The sequence below is a fragment of the Cherax quadricarinatus genome, chromosome 95 (genome assembly GCF_038502225.1).
Source record: "Cherax quadricarinatus isolate ZL_2023a chromosome 95, ASM3850222v1, whole genome shotgun sequence".
Lineage (NCBI taxonomy): Eukaryota > Metazoa > Arthropoda > Malacostraca > Decapoda > Parastacidae > Cherax > Cherax quadricarinatus.
The window spans coordinates 8,922,371-8,944,122 of NC_091386.1; the positions used below are offsets into that span (position 1 = coordinate 8,922,371).

Here is a 21,752-nt window from a genome sequence, read left to right on the forward strand (position 1 = left end):
ACCTTCTTCACGACTTCTACAACTAGTCCATCAATTTGGGAAGGACTTACTTCCACTTGGGAATCCCGCCTACCAGTGACTATGCCCTCGTCTGCTACACGTCCCTCTTCACTGACGCCTATATAAGCGCCAGTCTCCTTACCTGTGCTTCAGAATCTCTACAACCACGGTGTTGTAAACAGCACCTCCAAGGCTGAGGGATTGATTACCTCATCTTTTGTATATAGTTCTTCTGTTTTCTAATTATGTCCAAGAATCTGTATTGATAAAGCCACTGGATGGCGAAACGTCTACATAAAGATAACCAGATGTTGCACAAGTGTCTTAACTTTCATCTTGTCGGTATTGTATACATGTCTTGCATGCTCCAGTATCCCTAAAGGTTCTGACTTCAGTTTTCTTTGAGTCTTCCTGAAGGGAAATTCGACTTTTACAATAATAAGGGGCCATCCCTTTCTCTACTTCTTTCAGGGTAATATTACTAGGGACATTATAGATTTTCCCTACTGGGTGGGGCTTATTTGGACAGTTTGGGCGGATATGTCCTACTTACCTGCACAGATAACAGACGGCAGGCTTGATCTTAGCTCCCTGCTGACATTGTAACTGGTGTCGCTCTGGTTGGTGTCTCTCTTGATACTTTTGTCGAGTTACACCTTGCTGAGTGGTTTGTCGCTCACCAGGCTGACCATAAGTTGAGTAGCGTGGCTCACCAGGTGACGTAGTTGGCTGAGGTAGACATTCTCCATCCGGCTGGCACTTCATCCTCCATTGTTGACGATCTCTGCTCATGCCAGGCTGTTGAAAAGAGATGGGACCGCTCGGACAATGAGCGGTCGGTTTCAAAAGTATCAGCCAGCTTGGCTGCCTCCATTGCAGTGATTAAGACACGATATTGCAGAAAGACTCTAACCTCTGGTTCCACAGACTCCAACAGGTTATCTACTAAGATGAGCTACACTAGATCATCGAAAGTTGCGACACCACTTGCTTTATACCAGCTGGTAAAAGCTTTGGTCTGCTGTCTCACAAAATCCACGAGGGATTGACCAAGCTGTCGTCTGCCTAACTTGAATGACTTCCCATACTTAGCAGGAATGCATTGATATGCTGCAGGAACTGTGGTCTTCACCACTTTGTAATTGCAAAAATCAGCGTCATTTAACACTGATGTAAATTCCTGTGCCTTACCAATAAGAGCTGTATGCACCAAAGACGCCCAGTGCTGAAGATTGAGACAATTATGCAACATATGGGAATCTTTATTGAGGAAACGTTTCGCGACACAGTGGCTTCATCAGTCCAATACAAACCATTAGGGTGTAAGGAGAGGAGGAATTTGAGGTAATGAGTCCCTCAGCCTGGAGTCGATGTGTTCAGTCCATCAATCTTGTAGGAAGTACAGTATAGGGCCATAGACGTGGTTTATATACTGTAGCCAGGTGAGGCGAAGCAGGAGGAGGCGGGGTAATAGTGGTACCATCCACTAGTCGAAGTAGGTCTTCGTCCAAAGGTTGGACAAGGTTGAAGAATTGTTTGTATCAAGATCCCATGATGTTGCAGTGTCTGAAAGTTGTGATAAATGGTTTAGAAAACCGACAATGACCTTTGGACGATGACCTACTTCGACTAGTGAATGGTACCACTATGACCCCGCCTCCTCCTGCTTCGCCTCACCTGACTACAGTATGTAAGCCACGTCTATGCCTTATACTGAACTTCCTGCAAGACTGATTGACTGAACACATCGACTCCAGGCTGAGGGACTGATTACCTCAAACTCCTCCTCTCCTTACACCCTTATAATTTGTACTGGACTAATGAAGCCACTGTGTGACGAAACGTTTCCTCAATAAAGATTCCCATATGTTGCATAAGTGTCTCAATCTTCAACTTGTCTGTTTTGTAAACCATTTATCACACGCCCAATGCTGTTCCGGCCACCTCAAGGCTCGAGCCTGATTTTCGAAAGTTTCGAAAAATTGTTCAGGTCTTCTTTGAAGCGGGGAAATAGCTGTACTGCTTTTTGTAAACTAAAGTAATTTACAACTTGAGATATCTGCCTTCTTTCTTTTTTCCCTATCAAATTCTTCCTTTGCATATGCCCTTTGTTCCCTAGTCTGCTCAAGATTGATTTTCGCCAACTCAAGTGCCAACGCAGCAGATTCACCTTCAGACAACCTTGTCGCATGAGACTGACGATTTTGCTCAGTTGATTTATCATTTTCCTCCTGCGAGAATATCAGGGATTTTTTTCCTAGCTCCCACAGAGGGAGGAGTTCGATGTGCCATCTCCCTTTCTCGAAGTTTGATACTTACAAGAGTACAGAGCTGCGCAGCTGTGAGAGTACGTTCGTAATCAATGCCAATGGAACGAGCAATTTGCCATCAATGCCAATTGAACGAGCAATTTGCCAACAACGCTGTAAAGAAAATTTAGACAAGTTTAATAAAGTGTATTCAGAGACTAGACGTCTGACTCGTCTAGGTGGCATACCCCAATGTAACACGTTATTTGCAATACACGCTTAACTATGCACAGTATGACTGCAGAATACGCACATACAATAGCAAGGCCGATACACAATAGCAAAGCCAACTGATAAATATTCACACAACAGCAAGACTGACCGTAGCGAAGCGAGCACAATGAACAAGCTAATAGGAAGCTAATAGCAAGCTCCCAGACAGGCTACCCATATTATATCCTAGATGTAAAGGGGAGAAAGGAGCAGAACAAACACAGATGAATGACTGAAATATATTTTCCTTCACCAAGAGCAATGTGGATATTTACAACTATGTACACTATATACAGTTGGAAATGTATGTGTACAACACGGTTTAGGCAAGGCCAGGACACAGCCTGGAGACAGAATGGACAACCTTGCTCTACCAACTCTAGTATGGAAATGACAAGGGTAGACAGGCGGGTGGTGCCCACAACACCTACGATTGCCAGACGCACCTTCTCATTGGCTGAACCTGGGTACTGATCGAACGATGAGGTCCCATCGTTCGACTCTAAGTACTGGCGCATGAGGTGTGTACATGCGTTGAACAAAGGTTAGGTACTCTTTGCGTGCCACATTCTCAAGCACCATTATCTCCTTCTCAATACTCTCAAGCACCTTTCTCTCCTTCTCAACACACCCAAGCACTGCTTTTTCCTCCTCTCTCCTCAAACTTAAGCAGCCGTCCCTGATTTCCTCAACATACTCTCACGAATCCAATTCTCCCTCCCTCTCTCATACTCTCATGCCCCTACTCCTGACTCCTTTACCACATTTTCAAGAATCCAGTCCATCCTCCCTTAGCACACAATAAAACACTAATCCTTCCCTCCCTCACCACGCACTCAAGCATTCGGGCCTTCAACTCAAAACTCCCAAGCAGCAATCCCTACCTTATTCAAAAAAAATATGGAAGCATCCCTGCCTCCCTCAAAATACATCAGTGCACCCATCCCTCCCTTTTTCACCACACATTAAGGCGCCCATCACTACCTCACCAAACACTCAAGCACTTCCTCCCTCAACACACACTCATCCACTCATTGGTCCCTAACTTTATATTAGGTAAGAGTAGTATTCCTCGCCCAGCTGCCGGTGAGGGTGGACGTTTGCTACTCCTCTCTGACAGGCGCAAGTGCTAGCCAGGCTGTCACAATGGTGGTTGGGGTGCGACGCAGAATTAACACTGTCGGCATAGAATTACTGAGAGGTACAATTAATCAAGATTCGGCGTTGACGTTGTTGCCTCTGATTATTCGAGAGACATATGGGATTGAGGATTGCGACCTTTACGGTGTAGCCTTAAATGGAAACTACCGAATGTTCGTGAAACTGCTGTCATCACACGTGTATGAGGATCTACTTGCTCAATATCAGGATGTTGCTATCGAGGTTAACGAGGGCATCCTGGTAAAGATGGTCGATGTTTCGAGTCAATTTACGTATGTAAAGTTACGTAATGTGCCTTTCGAGGCAAATGAAGCTGACCTACGTAGTGTGTTCGGGAAGTTTGGAACTGTACACGTAGCTCAACAAGGCAAGTGGACGGCAGGGGCTTATGTGGGTTATCCAGAAGGTAGTTTTAGCCTAAAGATGACTCTGAGGCAACCTATACCTTCGTATGTGTTCTTAGAGGAATTTAGGACACAAATACTCGTAACTTACGCTGGCCAACGTAGAACTTGTAGACTGTGTGATGGTTATGATCACATAGCGGCTGAATGTGTGCGGCGGAGGACTGGCCAGGGAATACCAAGGAGTGACATTACGAGGCGAGGACCTACAGTGACAGATCAGAACCGCCAGGATGGACGTAGGCGTGGTCGGTTGTGGAGTGAGGAAGTGGAGGAAATGCAACGTGAGGTGGAGCATGAGGGTGCAGTGCAGCAATTGAGTGCGTCTGCAGAGGATGTGATGCACGAGGCGGACAAGGACGTACCGAATGACGTAGAAATTGACGTAGTGCTTGAGACAGTTTTGCAGGAGATGTTCCCTAAATCGGAGGAAGCCTTGACAGAGGTAACGACGGGAGACCAGGTACAGGGACAAGGGGAAGCATGCGGGTCTGAAGAAAGGAATGTAATGTCGGCTTGGCCAAGTAGTGAGAAGGGGAATGAGGTGATAGAGGTGGAGGTGCACAATGAGGAAGGTCAGGAGACTAGCATGGCGGAAGAGGAAGTGTCGAGGAAGCGGGCAGCTGTCACGTCTGACTCGGATGACGTCCTCACTCCAGCACAAAGACCAGGGAAAAAGGCGGGGATTGAAGGTGTGTGTAGAGGCACAGAGAAAAAGAAACGCCAGCAAGGGGTTAGGAGTGGAGGGGATGGGGTGAGTGCCAAGGACGGTGTGTATGAGGCTACTGGACAGCGGAAAAATGTGGTGGGGAAAAGTGGGTGGAAAACGTAAGCAGGCCTAAGGTGTATGACAATTAATGTTAATGGTTTATGTAAGAGTGGTAAGTGTGTATGGTTGCGAGGACTGCTGTATCGTTACAAGGTAGATGTTGCCTTTATACAAGAGCATAACTTGAAAACAGGAAAATTGCTGGAGGTGGATGGATATAGGGCTTTTGTAACTCCAACGACACGTTTAAAAGGTGGAGTAGGTGTTTTAATTCGTGAGGCAAGCCCGTTTGTTTTGCAAAGGTTTGAGGGGGGGGGTGAGGGAAGAATAATGAGAGTGGACGGGTGGTGGATGCGTGAACGCGTGTCCTTTGTTGGAGTGTATGCTCCGGCGGAGAACGATGCGAGGGTAAAATCGGCATTTGTAAGGGATGATCTGGTGTATTTCTTGAGAGCGCTGCCCAGGGTTGCATTGATTGGGGGAGATTGGAATTGTATAATACGGAGATTTGATGTGATGCCAGCGGGGGCGGGATATTTTTCAAACGTGTTGCGAGACCTGTGTAGAGATATTGGGGTACGAGATGCATTTTGGGGTGGAATAGGTGAAGTGCAACATACGTATGTAAGGAGGGAATACGCAGCTAGACTGGATAGGATCTATATAACGCAAGGGGTTTCAGTGGAGTCTTTTAACACTATAGAAGCAATTTATTCAGATCACAGGGCAGTGGTGGTGGGGGTAGCATGGGACTCGTTAGTGAAACGGTTTGAAAGCTACTGGAAATTAAACACGCGACTCCTTGAGGATGAGGAAGTGGAGGAGGGGTTTGCTTCGCTGTGGAGGAAGCTAAGTGAGGAGGCAAAAAGGGTTGATAATGTTGTACGTTGGTGGGACAGTGTGGCCAAGGAGAGGATTCGTAGGTTTTACGTGGGTGAGGGGAAGCGTATAAATCGACTGAAGTATGGATTAACAAATTATTTGGAAAGTAGAATAGGATACTATCATGAGCAAGGAGTAGTGGGAGGGGTATTCCAAACAGAGGCAATAGATGATCTGAAGAGCAGGATAAGAGAGGTGCAGGAGGAGAGATTTCATGCGGTGCGGGTGCAGGCGGGTGTGGAGGAAGTGCTTTGGGGGGACAAGCCATCGGCATGTGTGTTGAGGAGACAACAGCAGAGGAGGACAGCGACCACAATAGCAGATTTGGAAGTGCACACTGAGGTGAAAGGGTTTAGGGAGGGGCAGGTGTTAAAAACAACGGAGGTGATGAGTATGTTCGCGGATGCGTGGTATGGGCATTATTGGAAAAGTAAAGGAGTTAATAGGGAGGATCTTGATGGGGTGTGTGCTGTAGAGCCCGTAGCTCTGGGGAGAAAGGACAGGGAAGCTTTGGGTGGTGAGATTGAAGAGGGGGAGATATGGAGAGCGCTTGTAGACATGTGCAGAGGCAAAGCACCAGGTATTGATGGACTACCAAGTGAATTTTACTTAAAACATTGGGATCTGTTAAGGGGTTTTTTAGTAACGCTGTTCAATAGAATGAAAGACGGGGGAGAATTGGGCGAGAAGCAAAGTACAGGGGTCGTAGTGCTTGTGCCCAAGGGTAAGGGGCAGAGTACACTTAAGGATTACAGGGCGATTACTCTCATGTGTGCGGACTATAAATTGTTCGCGAAGATTTTGGGGAATAGGTTAAAATGTGTAGTGGGACGTGTAGTTTCAAAAGGTCAACTAGGGTTGCCAGGACGGTCGATGGTCATGGGGCACGGAATTCTAAAGGGGTTTGTTGAGAGTTTTGAGGGGACGCAGGAAGGAGGGGGTATGGTGGCGATTGATTGGCAGGGTGCTTATGATCAGGTGGAAAGGGAGGGTTTAAGACAGATCCTTAGCAAACAAGGTTTTGGGGATGAGATTGTGGGGTGGGTTGAAACGTTGTATAAAGGGGCAAAAGCGAGAATTCAGATCAATGGACGTGTGGGAGGTGTGGTGAACATGGATAGGGGCTTGAGGCAGGGTTGCCCGCTATCACAGTTATTATTTGCATGTGTGCAAGATCCATTTTATAGGTTGGTTGAGACCAGAGTGTGTGGTGGGGAGGGGTCGAGGGAGGGCTTGATTAGGCATCATGTGGTAGGTTACGTGGATGACACGACACTCCTAGTCCGGAAGGGAACAAGATTGAGAGAGTTGGGAGGGGTGGTTGGCATGTTTGGAGGGGCGACAGGCATGACGGTAAACGTTGAGAAAACAAAGATCATGGGGCTAGGGGAGTGGAGAGACAGAGTTGATTGGGACTGTGATGTGGTGAGAAGGCAGGAAGGGCAGTTATTAATATGTGGCATTTCGTATAGAGCGACCATACGGGAGGCTAGGGAGGCGAATTCGTTGAGAATGGTGGAACGCGTGGAACATCGGTTGGGGATGTTACGGCCTTATCACTTGACATTGTTGCAACGGGCGATTGTTATTAACGTATTGCTGTACAGTAAGGTATGGTATGTAGCAGCAGTTTTTCCATTGCTGAGGGCTGAGATTACTCGTATCCTTAGAAGTGTTTTTAGGTTCTTATGGGGCTCAGGATGTGAATGGATGAAGAGGGAGGTGGTGACTTTGCCGGTGAGGAAGGGAGGTTTAGGTTTGTTGGACCTGGGAAGGAGGGTGAAATGCATTTTCGTCAGGTGGGAGTGGAAAAGATTAGGGGGACAGAGGGGGACATGCATGCAAAGGTTACATGATATTTTGAGGGGAATGTATGTGGGTGGGGAATGGAGGGAGTGTGAGATTTTGTTGAGGGCACTTTTGTGGGCGCGCGAGCCAGACAAATTAAAGGTGAGGGATTTATATCGAATATTGAGGGTAGAGGAGACGGCCCCAGTTGAGGGGCTGTTCCCGATGTATGCATGGGGCGCTATATGGAGTCTGTTCGGTAAACTAAAGCTAGGGCCCAGGGTGCGAGAGATCATGTTTAAATTTTTACACGGGATTCTGCCTACTGGATCAGTCCTCAGAAACAGACGTGTGGTAGAGGAGGGTTGGTGTGGGTTATGTGGGGAGTTGGAAACAGCCTATCACGTGGTATACTTTTGCGATTATTTGGGGAGTGTGAGGGAATGGCTGGGGAAAGTGGTCAGGAGGATAGGAGGAACTGGGGTGTCAGTGTTGAGAGCGCTGAGTCTTGATATAGGGGGGGTGGGGGAGAATGTGGCACGGGGAGTAGCTTATATCGTGGTGGATTTCGTGTACATATCGTGGGGAATGAGAGGGGTGGATAATGGGGAGACGAGGAAACGAGTTTTAGCGAGGATTTTTTGTAGGACAATGAATAGGAATCGGGAAATTTATGGGAGGAGATGGGAGGGAGCTTTCACTGAGGGTTACAGGTCCATAACTGTTGGGGAGTTGCTAGAGTTGTGAGGGGGGGGGAAGTGGGTTTAGATTGTTGTGTAAAGCATTAGATAAAAAAAGGGGGGGGGTACCAAACGGGCTTGCCAAACGAAAGATGTTGGTTTGGTGTGCATGTGCGTGGGTGAGTGATAAGTGCAAGAGAGAACGATTGTGTGTAATTGGGATGTGCATGGGAGTGCTGAGTTCATGCGTTCTTAGTAGTTATTTAATATTGTTAATTAATGCCTTCTGCTGAAGGCTATCGTAGTAGCGTATAAAAGTAGAAGTCTGAGAATGCTGCATGGGACAGCAATAAAGATAGGATTTGACTCCCATTGTAAACTAATTCAGTTTCTAATGTATATATATATATTTGCGGTATGTAATTATTGTGTGTGGATATTGAAATTAGCAGTCGGGAAGGAGTCAGAGGATTCTTTATTTTGTATTACTTGAATAGTTATATTTTGTAGTAAAGAATTATGTATATGGCAGTATTCACCTATCAGCTGCATGACATATTACTGCATATTGCAGTGTATAGAAATTGATGAATTTATATTGTCTGTCGATGCTCTCATGCTGTATGCTTCTGTTAATGTATTGTATGTTATAAATAAAATATAAAAAAAATCATTACTTTTACTTGTTAATTTACAGTACATGTTAGGATAACCAGCACTCATTAACCTGCAATAATTACACGATTCTATAACTCAGAGCACACACAATATACACTCATTATTAGAGCACAGGATTTTATATTTATTATCCTCATAACTGGAGGCAACATGAATATGATTATTTTTCTGAACTCACAATTGTAACACTTGTTTGTTCACATGTATATTTTTCTGAGCACAAAACACAGAACACAAACAATTACTTCTTCATAACATATAACCCACTCGTAAATCACTTCGTAGTAGATGCAATAAAATAGCAATTATCAGTTGGTCACTGCCAGTAAACCAGCTGTGGGTGTTACCACCAGCTGCCTCGTAGCTGTGTGGCAACCACAGCTGGTGATGATCTTCCTCAACTGGAGTCAACAGTTTCATCTGTACATACAACATCATCACTCACATGTTGATGGCACAACAATTTTTCATCAGAAAATTTAGATCATCACAACATCGGATGTTGGATGATTTTGATGATTTACAAGTTGATGACCTGAACCATGTTGTTATGAGATGATTATAATTATTACAAACATCTGATTTACAAGTTGATGACCTGAACCATGTTGTTATGAGATGATTATAATTATTACAAACATCTGATTTACAAGTTGATGACCTGAACCATGTTGTTATGAGATGATTATAATTATTACAAACATCTGATTTACAAGTTGATGACCTGAACCATCTTGTTATGAGATGATTATAATTATTACAAACATCTGATTTACAAGTTGATGACCTGAACCATCTTGTTATGAGATGATTATAATTATTACAAACATCCATATTTATTACTTTTATATCTTAATAAAAATATAGAATATTTATAAGAAATATGAAGAGATTTTACGAAAATATGAAATATCTAATAAAAATATGAAATATTTTATAGAAATATAGAATGTTTTATACAAATATTAATTTTTCCTTCAATAACATGTTTGATGATGAAGGAAGAATGATGATGTCATTGCACTTGATTATTAATGCCACTGTTTGCAGTGTCATCATTTTTGCTTTGTTAGTAATTATAACGTTAATATCTCTGTTACCGTTAATATCACATGACTACCGAATATCTTAATTATAACATACAAAATTCATGTTTATATTAATAAAAAAATTCTATGATATAGCCGCATTCTTGTATTCGCATCATTTAGTTATAATAAAGCTGCACAATAAGAAGAGGTGTATAAGTGGATGACGGGCATAAAGAAAGGTGATACTAATAAAGTACTGAGGGTGTCGAACCAGGAAACAACCAGAAATAATGGGTTAAAGTTGGATAAATTTAGATTCAGAAAGGACCTAGGTAAGTACTGGTTTTCGAACAGAGTTGTGGATGCGTGGAACAATCTTCCCAGTAGAGTGATAGAGGCTAGGACCTTGGGTAGCTTTAAAAAGAGATTGAACAAATATATGAGCAGGAGGGGATGGGTTTGATTGGTGTCGTGGGTATGGGAGTTAATTAATTCTTGGGTAGTTTTGGGTAGGGATGGTTTGGTAAGGAGCTGCCTTGTATGCTCTTATGTTCTTATATTATAAATTATTTAATGAATACAAAGCTTGTGATCACAACTGGTGTTGTTACAGACAACTTGTTGGAGACAATGTGAAGAAGAATATAACAACATGTTACAAGCTGTTACTGATAAACGTCTTGAAAAACTTAGAGAGAACATCCCTATCAAGATTGATGGTAACATCCAGGACGCTAATGGTAGGACAATACTTCACTGGGCAGCAGAGCGTGGTTATAAGGAAGTGGTAAAAGTGCTCTTGGAGACATGCAAGGTTCACCCTCACGTCTTGACCTGGGCTGCTGAGACTCCTGAGGACCTGGCACGACAGGCACGACATTATATTTACTTACCTAGTCAGAGAGATGACACTTTTCTGGTAAGTGAAACATTCAGATATTCACTTTCAAGATTTCACTTTTTGCTTTCGTAAAAATCAATTTTCTGCCACATATGCGAAATTTCACAAAAATGGTAGAATTTTCACATTTATGGTAGAATATGTCTTCATTAATTCAGAACACTAATATTATAAGTCAGTTTACTAAATAACTAAACTCTTGTTGGCTGCTGCCTGATCAATGGAAAGTGTTCCATTTATCAAATAACTCCATGTAAGTGTCCGTAACGCCCTTAAAAAAAAGAAAGTAGTTGAATATCCAAACTAAGAAGCTGCAGTTAAAACTCCCTCAATAAACCCAGGAAATATTACTGAAACCTTCGTAGAAGCTCAGGAATTTGAAACAACAATTTCAAGATGAACAAAAGTTTTTCATACCCTGCAGCCAAATACCCACAAACAATTCAAGAACAATAAATCAACACCTGGAAGCCAAAAGTTACTAAATTTAAACCCTATACTAGGAGCAAGATTGTGATTGTATATGACAAATAACTCACCAAAACTTGGGTGGCCGTATTATAGTTTTTTAGCTGTGCTAACATGATTGCAATAGCCATTCACGTTTTGTTTTCAGAGAGGGTTTAATTTCTCTCTTATATCACAGAAACCAGTAGACTATCATAATGAAACTTACTCTGTTTTCTCTGATATTCTAGGGAATATGAACACTGAACAAAAAAATATTTAAAATTTCAGATTAATCTGAAGTTATATATTTTTTTTGAATAATTCCAGTCATTTTACACCCTCCCTCCTCTAGCCTTCTATCTGCGGTAATATAAAAAAAAAAAAAAAAAAAAAAAAAATATGGGTGGCCTTAGAGGACGGAAAACCAGAGATCTGGTAGACGAACCAGGGAGGAAAGACTGGGAGTTAGAGCTCCAAAAAAGGGAGGAAGAGTGGGGAAGGAAGATAGTAGAGCTTGGTAAGAAAATGGAAGAGCGGATAGCTGAAGAGTGCAGGAAGTGGGAAGTACAGGTCTTAGCAGCAGAAGCTAGGATACAGTGCTTAGAAGAGAAACTGCAAAGCCTGAAACAGATTAGAGAGACAAATGACAATTCAGATGTGACATCAGGAAATTCAAAGTCAGGCGCAGACAAGGGGATGGTAAGCAACAACGGAGACATGCCGTACACGAAGGCCCTATCAGACCCACGTGGGGCCAGGGAAAAGACGATGAGCACACTGAGATCAAACGACAGGTCTGAAGACAATGATGGAAATTCAAAGTCAGGCGCAGACAAGGGGATGGTAAGCAACAACGGAGACATGCCATACACGAAGGCCCTATCAGACCCACGTGGGGCCAGGGAAAAGACGATGAGCACACTAAGATCAAGCGACAGGTCCGAAGACAATGAAGGTTTGTTATATGCAGAGATTCTAACAGCCAACTGCAGTAGAAAGGGACAGCTGGCCAGGAAAGACAGTCCACTGAGAATAGAAGTTTCAGATATGACAGGGACTGAAGGCAAGAACATGTCAATGGAAGGAAATAAAATGCCTCAGAGGACGCAGATGGAGACTCAGTGGGAGGAGGAAAGGGCGAGGTCAGTTTTTGTGTACGGGCTCCAAGAAGCCAAGGGGGCCAACTTTGAAGAAATAAAACAGGAGGAGAAAAAAATGATTGAAGGCATCATGAAAACAATAGGGGAGGGCAATATGACCCAGGTGACAAATTTTCAGAGAATTGGGTGGTTTGCGAGTGGAAGGATACGGCCTGTCAGAGTAACTTTCAAGGAAGAATCAGTTCGAATCAGGATTCTGCAAGAGAAAGCAAGACTGAGGGACAAAGAGGGGTACCAGAGAGTATACCTCGACCGCGACAGAACACAAGAAGAAAGGACTACACTGAAAGAGAGGGTACAGAGACGCAAGGAGGAACGAGAAGCAATGAAAATGAGCAGGACCCAGACACAGGAGGAAGGGCAAACACACCCCACAGAATCTCCCACCAAAAGACCCCACCCGCGACATTCCCAACGCAACTGAGCAACCTATACTACAACCCACTCACTGTTCCCTCTGCCACCAACCCCCATATCACAAACCTCACCCCAACAGCTGTCCCTTATGGGCATTCTGACCCCACCCCCACCAACACATACCCCACCTACACCACAGCCCCATATAGGCCCCCACCAAGGCTCTCGCTCCCCCAACCCCAATATACTTGCATGACCACAATGATAGAAAAGAAACTAAAGGTTTGGTACACAAACGCGGATGGAATAACGAATAAACATGAGGAGTGGAATGAAAGAATCAGTGAAAAATCCCCAGACATCATAGCAGTCACAGAAACAAAAGTCGCTGAGACAATAACAGACACAATCTTCCCAACAGGATATCAGATCCTGAGGAAAGATAGAAGGAGTAGAGGGGGAGGAGGGGTTGCACTGCTCATAAAACACCAATGGGGATTTGAGGAAATGGAAGGCATGGACATGATTGGAGAAAGAGACTACATTGTAGGTACAATTCAGTCCGGAGAACATAAAGTAGTCATTGGAGTGATGTATAACCCACCACAGAACTGCAGGAGGCCAAGAGAGGAGTACGAAGAAAACAACAGGGTGATGGTGGACACACTGGCTGAGGTGGCAAGAAGAGCTCACTCGAGCAGAGCAAAGTTACTGGTAATGGGCGATTTCAACCACAGGGAGATCGACTGGGAAAACTTGGAGCCACATGAGGGTCCCGAAACATGGAGAGCCAAGATGATGGATGTGGTACTTGAAAACCTCATGCATCAACATGTCAGGGACACAACCAGAGAGAGAGGGGAGGATGAGCCAGCAAGACTGGATCTTGTGTTCACCCTGAGCAGTTCAGACATCGAGGACATCACTTACGAGAGGCCCCTTGGAGCTAGCGATCATGTGGTTCTGAGTTTTGACTATATAGTAGAGTTACAAGTGGAGAAGGTAACAGGAACTGAAGGGGACAGGCCAAACTATAAAAGGGGGGACTACACAGGTATGAGAAACTTCCTGCAGGAGGTTCAGTGGGACAGAGAAATGGTAGGAAAATCAGTAAACGAGATGATGGAATATGTGGCAACAAAGTGCAAGGAGGCAGAGGAAAGTTTTGTTCCCAAGGGAAACAGAAATAATAGGAAGACCAAAACGAGTCCTTGGTTTACCCGAAGGTGTAGGGAGGCAAAAACTAAGTGCAACAGAGAATGGAAAAGGTACAGGAGGCATAGGACCCAGGAAAACAAGGAGATTAGTAGAAGAGCCAGAAACGAGTATGCGCAGATAAGGAGGGAGGCCCAGCGACAGTATGAAAACGACATAGCATCGAAAGTCAAATCTGACCCGAAACTGCTGTATAGCCACATTAGGAGGAAGACAACAGTCAAGGACCAGGTGATAAGGCTGAGGAAAGAAGGTGGAGAACTCACAAGAAACGATCAAGAGGTATGTGAGGAGCTCAACACGAGATTTAAGGAAGTATTTACAGTAGAGACAGGAAGGACTCTGGGGGGACAGACCAGATGGGGACACCAACAAGGAATACACCAACAAGTGTTGGACGACATACATACAGATGAGGAGGAGGTGAAGAAACTGCTAAGGGACATCGATACCTCAAAGGCAATGGGACCGGACATCTCTCCATGGGTCCTTAGAGAGGGAGCAGATATGTTGTGCGTACCACTTACCACAATCTTCAACACATCCCTGGAAACTGGGCAACTACCTGAGGTATGGAAGACGGCAAATGTAGTTTCCATTTTCAAAAAAGGAGACAGAAAAGAGGCACTAAACTATAGACCTGTGTCATTGACGTGTATAGTATGCAAAATTATGGAGAAGATTATCAGGAGGAGAGTGGTGGAGCACCTGGAACGGAACAGGAGTATAAATGCCAACCAGCACGGATTCACGGAAGGCAAATCCTGTGTCACAAACCTTCTGGAGTTTTACGATAAAATAACAGAACTAAGACAAGAGAGAGAGGGGTGGGTTGATTGCATCTTCTTGGACTGCAAGAAGGCCTTTGACACAGTTCCTCACAAGAGATTAGTGCAGAAGCTAGAGCATCAGGCGCATATAACAGGAAGAGCACTGCAATGGATCAGAGAATACCTGACAGGGAGGCAACAACGAGTCATGGTACGTAATGATGTATCACAGTGGGCACCTGTGACGAGCGGGGTCCCACAGGGGTCGGTCCTAGGACCAGTGCTATTTTTGGTATATGTGAACGACATGACGGAAGGGTTAGACTCAGAAGTGTCCCTGTTTGCAGATGATGTGAAGTTAATGAGGAGAATTAAATCTGATGAGGACCAGGCAGGACTTCAAAGAGACCTGGACAGACTGGACACCTGGTCCAGCAAATGGCTTCTCGAATTTAATCCTGCCAAATGCAAAGTCATGAAGATAGGGGAAGGGCACAGAAGACCACAGACAGAGTATAGGCTAGGTGGCCAAAGACTGCAAACCTCACTCAAGGAGAAAGATCTTGGGGTGAGTATAACACCGAGCATGTCTCCGGAAGCACACATCAATCAGATAACTGCTGCAGCATATGGGCGCCTGGCAAACCTGAGAACAGCATTCCGACACCTTAGTAAGGAATCATTCAAGACACTGTACACCGTGTATGTCAGGCCCATACTGGAGTATGCAGCACCTGTTTGGAACCCGCACTTGATAAAGCACGTCAAGAAACTAGAGAAAGTACAAAGGTTTGCAACAAGGTTAGTTCCAGAGCTAAGGGGAATGTCCTATGAAGAAAGATTAAGGGAAATCGGCCTGACGACACTGGAGGACAGGAGGGTCAGGGGAGACATGATAACGACATATAAAATACTGCGTGGAATAGACAAGGTGGACAAGGACAGGATGTTCCAGGGAGGGGACACAGAAACAAGAGGCCACAATTGGAAGTTGAAGACACAAATGAGTCAGAGAGATAGTAGGAAGTATTTCTTCAGTCATAGAGTTGTAAGGCAGTGGAATAGCCTAGAAAATGACGTAGTGGAGGCAGGAACCATACACAGTTTTAAGACGAGGTTTGATAAAGCTCATGGAGCGGGGAGAGAGAGGGTCTAGTAGCAACCGGTGAAGAGGCGGGGCCAGGAGCTAGGACTCGACCCCTGCAACCACAAATAGGTGAGTACAAATAGGTGAGTACAGAGGAAGGAAGACGGCAAATGTAGTTCCCATTTTCAAAAAAGGAGACAGAAAAGAGGCACTAAACTATAGACCTGTGTCATTGACGTGTATAGTATGCAAAATTATGGAGAAGATTATCAGGAGGAGAGTGGTGGAGCACCTGGAACGGAACAGGAGTATAAATGCCAACCAGCACGGATTCACGGAAGGCAAATCCTGTGTCACAAACCTTCTGGAGTTTTATGATAAAATAACAGAAGTAAGACAAGAGAGAGAGGGGTGGGTTGATTGCATCTTCTTGGACTGCAAGAAGGCCTTTGACACAGTTCCTCACAAGAGATTAGTGCAGAAGCTAGAGCATCAGGCGCATATAACAGGAAGGGCACTGCAATGGATCAGAGAATACCTGACAGGGAGGCAACAACGAGTCATGGTACGTAATGATGTATCACAGTGGGCACCTGTGACGAGCGGGGTCCCACAGGGGTCGGTCCTAGGACCAGTGCTATTTTTGGTATATGTGAACGACATGACGGAAGGGTTAGACTCAGAAGTGTCCCTGTTTGCAGATGATGTGAAGTTAATGAGGAGAATTAAATCTGATGAGGACCAGGCAGGACTTCAAAGAGACCTGGACAGACTGGACACCTGGTCCAGCAAATGGCTTCTCGAATTTAATCCTGCCAAATGCAAAGTCATGAAGATAGGGGAAGGGCACAGAAGACCACAGACAGAGTATAGGCTAGGTGGCCAAAGACTGCAAACCTCACTCAAGGAGAAAGATCTTGGGGTGAGTATAACACCGAGCATGTCTCCGGAAGCACACATCAATCAGATAACTGCTGCAGCATATGGGCGCCTGGCAAACCTGAGAACAGCATTCCGACACCTTAGTAAGGAATCATTCAAGACACTGTACACCGTGTATGTCAGGCCCATACTGGAGTATGCAGCACCTGTTTGGAACCCGCACTTGATAAAGCACGTCAAGAAACTAGAGAAAGTACAAAGGTTTGCAACAAGGTTAGTTCCAGAGCTAAGGGGAATGTCCTATGAAGAAAGATTAAGGGAAATCGGCCTGACGACACTGGAGGACAGGAGGGTCAGGGGAGACATGATAACGACATATAAAATACTGCGTGGAATAGACAAGGTGGACAAGGACAGGATGTTCCAGGGAGGGGACACAGAAACAGGAGGCCACAATTGGAAGTTGAAGACACAAATGAGTCAGAGAGATAGTAGGAAGTATTTCTTCAGTCATAGAGTTGTAAGGCAGTGGAATAGCCTAGAAAATGACGTAGTGGAGGCAGGAACCATACACAGTTTTAAGACGAGGTTTGATAAAGCTCATGGAGCGGGGAGAGAGAGGGTCTAGTAGCAACCGGTGAAGAGGCGGGGCCAGGAGCAAGGACTCGACCCCTGCAACCACAAATAGGTGAGTACAAATAGCTGAGTACACACACACACACACACTCACACACACACACACACACACACACACACACACACACACACACACAAATCCCACAGTAAGCTACCAGGTCTCCCACCCCCACAGGCCTCCCAAACCACAGTGTTAGAAAGGAAACTGAAGGTATGGTACACAAACGCTGATGGAATAACAAACAAGTGGGAGGAGTGGAACGAAAGAGTCAAAGAGGCATCACCAGACATCATAGCGATCACAGAAAGCAAGCTTACAGGTATGATAACAGATGCCATCTTTCCAGTGGGATACCAGATCCTGAGAAAAGACAGAAGGAACAGGGGGGGTGGAGGAGTGGCATTGCTGATCAAACACCGATGGAATTTTGATGAGCTGGAGAGAGGAGACAGCGGAGAAGAAAGTGATTACATAGCGGGAACGCTTCACTCTGGTGGTCCCAAGGTAATAATTGCAGTGGTGTATAACCCACCACAGAACAGCAGGAGGCCAAGGCAAGAGTATGACGAGAGCAATAGAGCGATGGTTGACACACTGGCTGCAGTGGCGAGAAGAGCTCATGCATGCAGGGCAAAGCTCCTGATCATGGGCGACTTTAACCACAAGGAGATCGAATGGGAGAACTTGGAGCCACATGGGGGCCAAGATACATGGAGGGCTAAGAAGATGGAGGTGGTACTGGAAAACTTCATGTACCAACACGTAAGGGACACTACAAGAGAGAGAGGAGAGGATGAACCAGCAAGACTGGACTTAGTATTCACCTTGAGTAGTGCAGATATTGAGGACATCACATATGAAAGACCCCTTGGGGCCAGCGATCATGTGGTTTTGAGCTTCGAATACACAGAAGAGCTACAAGTGGAGGGGGAAGCAGGAAGGCAAGGACAAATGAAGCCAAACTACAGGAAAGGGGACTACACAGGAATGAGGAACTTCCTGAATGAGGTACAGTGGGACAGAGAACTGGCAGGGAAGCCAGTTAATGAGATGATGGAATATGTAGCAACAATGTGCAAGGAGGCTGAGGAGAGGTTTGTACCCAAGGGTAACAGGAATAATGAAAAAGCCAGGATGAGCCCATGGTTCACCCAAAGATGCAAGGAGGCAAAAACCAAGTGTGCTAGGGAATTGAAGAAATATAGAAGGCAAAGGACCCAGGAGAATAAGGAGAGCAGTCGTAGAGCCAGAAACGAATATGCACAGATAAGAAGGGAGGCCCAACGTCAATATGAAAACGACATAGCAGCAAAAGCCAAATCTGACCCGAAGCTGTTATACAGCCACATCAGGAAGAAAACAACCGTTAAGAACCAGGTAATCAGGCTAAGGAAGGAAGGAGGAGAGACAACAAGAAATGACCGTGAAGTATGTGAGGAACTCAACAAGAGATTCAAAGAAGTGTTCACAGAGGAGACAGAAGGGGCTCCAGAAAAACGGAGAGGTGGGGTACACCACCATGTGCTGGACACAGTACACACAACCGAGGAAGAAGTGAAGAGGCTTCTGAGTGAGCTAGATGCCTCAAAGGCAATGTGGCCAGATAACATCTCTCCATGGGTCCTGAGAGAGGGAGCAGAGGCGCTATGTGTACCCCTAACAACAATATTCAATACATCTATCGAAACAGGGAGATTGCCTGAAGCATGGAAGACAGCAAATGTGGTCCCAATCTTTAAAAAAGGAGACAGACAAGAAGCACTAAACTACAGACCAGTGTCACTGACATGTATAGCATGCAAAATCATGGAAAAGATTGTCAGGAGAAGAATGGTGGAACATCTAGAAAGGAATGATCTCATCACCAGCAGCCAACATGGTTTCAGAGATGGGAAATCCTGTGTCACAAACCTACTGGAGTTCAATGACATGGTGACAGCAGTAAGACAAGAGAGAGAGGGGTGGGTGGATTGCATTTTCTTGGACTGCAAGAAGGCTTTTGACACAGTACCACACAAGAGATTAGTGCAAAAACTGGAGGACCAAGCAGGGATAACAGGGAAGGCACTGCAATGGATCAGGGAATACTGTCAGGAAGACAGCAGCGAGTAATGGTACGTGGCGAGGTGTCAGAGTGGGCACCTGTGACCAGCGGGGTCCCACAGGGGTCAGTCCTAGGACCAGTGCTGTTTCTGTTATTTGTGAACGACATGACGGAAGGAATAAACTCCGAGGTGTCCCTGTTTGCAGATGACGTGAAGTTGATGAGAAGAGTTCATTCGATCGAAGACCAGGCAGAACTAAAAAGGGATCTGGACAGGCTGCAGAACTGGTCCAGCAACTGGCTCCTGGAGTTCAATCCCACCAAGTGCAAAGCCATGAGGATTGGGGAAGGGCAAAGAAGACCGCAGACGGAGTACAGTCTAAGGGGCCAGAGACTACAAACATCACTCAAGGAAAAAGATCTTGGGGTGAGTATAACACCAGGCACATCTCCTGAAGCGCACATCAATCAAATAACTGCCGCAGCATATGGGCGCCTGGCAAACCTCAGAACAGCATTCCGACATCTTAATAAGGAGTCGTTCAGGACCCTGTACACCGTGTACGTTAGGCCCATATTAGAGTATGCGGCACCAGTTTGGAACCCACACCTAGCCAAGCATGTAAAGAAATTAGAGAAAGTGCAAAGGTTTGCAACAAGACTAGTCCCAGGGTTAAGAGGTATGTCCTATGAGGAGAGGTTAAGGGAAATCAACCTGACGACACTGGAGGACAGGAGAGATAGGGGGGACATGATAACGACTTACAAAATACTGAGAGGAATTGACAAGGTGGACAAAGACAGGATGTTCCAGAGACTGGACACAGCAACACGGGGACACAGTTGGAAGCTGAAGACACAGATGAATCAAAGGGATGTTAGGAAGTATTTCTTCAGCCACAGAGTAGTCAGGAAGTGGAATAGTTTGGGAAGCTATGTAGTGGAGGCAGGATCCATACATAGCTTTAAGCAGAGGTACGATAAAGCTCATGGTTCAGGGAGAGTGACCTAGTAGCGACCAGTGAAGAGGCGGGGCCAGGAGCTTGGACTCGACCCCTGCAACCTAAACTAGGTGAGTACAACTAGGTGAGTACACACTCACACACACACACACACACACACACACACGCACACACACACACACACACACACACACACACACACACACACACACACACACTCACACACTCACACACACACTCACACACACACACACACACACACACACACACACACACACACACACACACACACTCACACACACACACATTAACGAATAAACATGAGGAATGGCAAGAAAGAATCAATGAGAAGTCCCCAGACATCATAGCAGTTACAGAAACAAAACTCATGGAGACAATAACAGATGCAATCTTCCCACCAGGATACCAGATCATGAGGAAAGATAGAAGGGGCAGGGGGGGAGGTGAGGTTGCTCTGCTCGTAAAAAACAGATGGAAATTCGAGAAAATGGAAGGAATAGATGAGACGGGAGAAAGAGACTACATAGCATGTACACTTCAGTCTGGGGAACACAGTGGTCATTGCAGTGATGTATAATCCACCACAGAACTGCAGGAGGCCAAGAGAGGAATATGAAGAGAGCAACAGAGCAATGGTGGACACTCTTGCTGAGGTGGCAAGAAGAGCTCACTCCAGCAGAGCAAAGTTGCTGGTTATGGGGGATTTCAACCACAGGGAGATTGACTGGGAAAACCTGGAGCCACATGGGGGTCCCGAAACATGGAGAGCCAGGATGTTGGACGTGGTGCTGGAAAACCTCATGCACCAATATGTTAAGGACACTACCAGAGTGAGAGGGGAGGATGAACCAGCAAGATTGGACCTTGTGTTCACCCTGGGCAGCTCAGACATTGAGGACATCAAGTATGAGAGTCCCCTAGGAGCTAGCGACCACATGGTTCTGTGCTTTGAATACATAGTAGAGCTGCAAGTGGAGAGAATAACAGGAGTAGAATGGGAAAAGCCTGACTATAAAAGAGGGGACTACATAGGGTTGAAGAACTTCCTGCGGGAGGTCCAGAGGGACAGAGAACTGGCAGGAAAGCCAGTAAATGAAATGATGGAATATGTAGCAACAAAATGCAAGGAGGCAGTGGAAAGGTTCATTCCCAAGGGCAACAGTAACAACGGGAAGACCAGAACAAGCCCCTGGTTTACCCGACGGTGTAAGGAGGCAAAAACAAAGTGCAATAGTGAATGGAAAAAGTACAGAAGGCAGAGAACACACGAAAATAGGGAGATCAGTCGCAGAGCCAGGAATGAGTACGCACAGGTAAGGAGGGAGGCCCAGCGACAATATGAAAATGACAT

At 45.3% G+C, this 21,752-nt stretch overlaps 1 protein-coding gene across 1 annotated transcript in view; it reads left to right on the forward strand.

The window, feature by feature from the left end:
• The first annotated feature begins 10,506 nt into the window (after positions 1–10,506).
• Positions 10,507–21,752, forward strand: part of LOC138855463 (ankyrin-1-like) — a 154,902-nt gene continuing 143,656 nt past the window's right edge. The window contains exon 1 of the mRNA XM_070104938.1: positions 10,507–10,834. Coding sequence (XP_069961039.1) covers positions 10,568–10,834 — 267 coding nt within the window. The 5' untranslated portion in view covers positions 10,507–10,567. The remainder of the gene's footprint in view (positions 10,835–21,752) is intronic.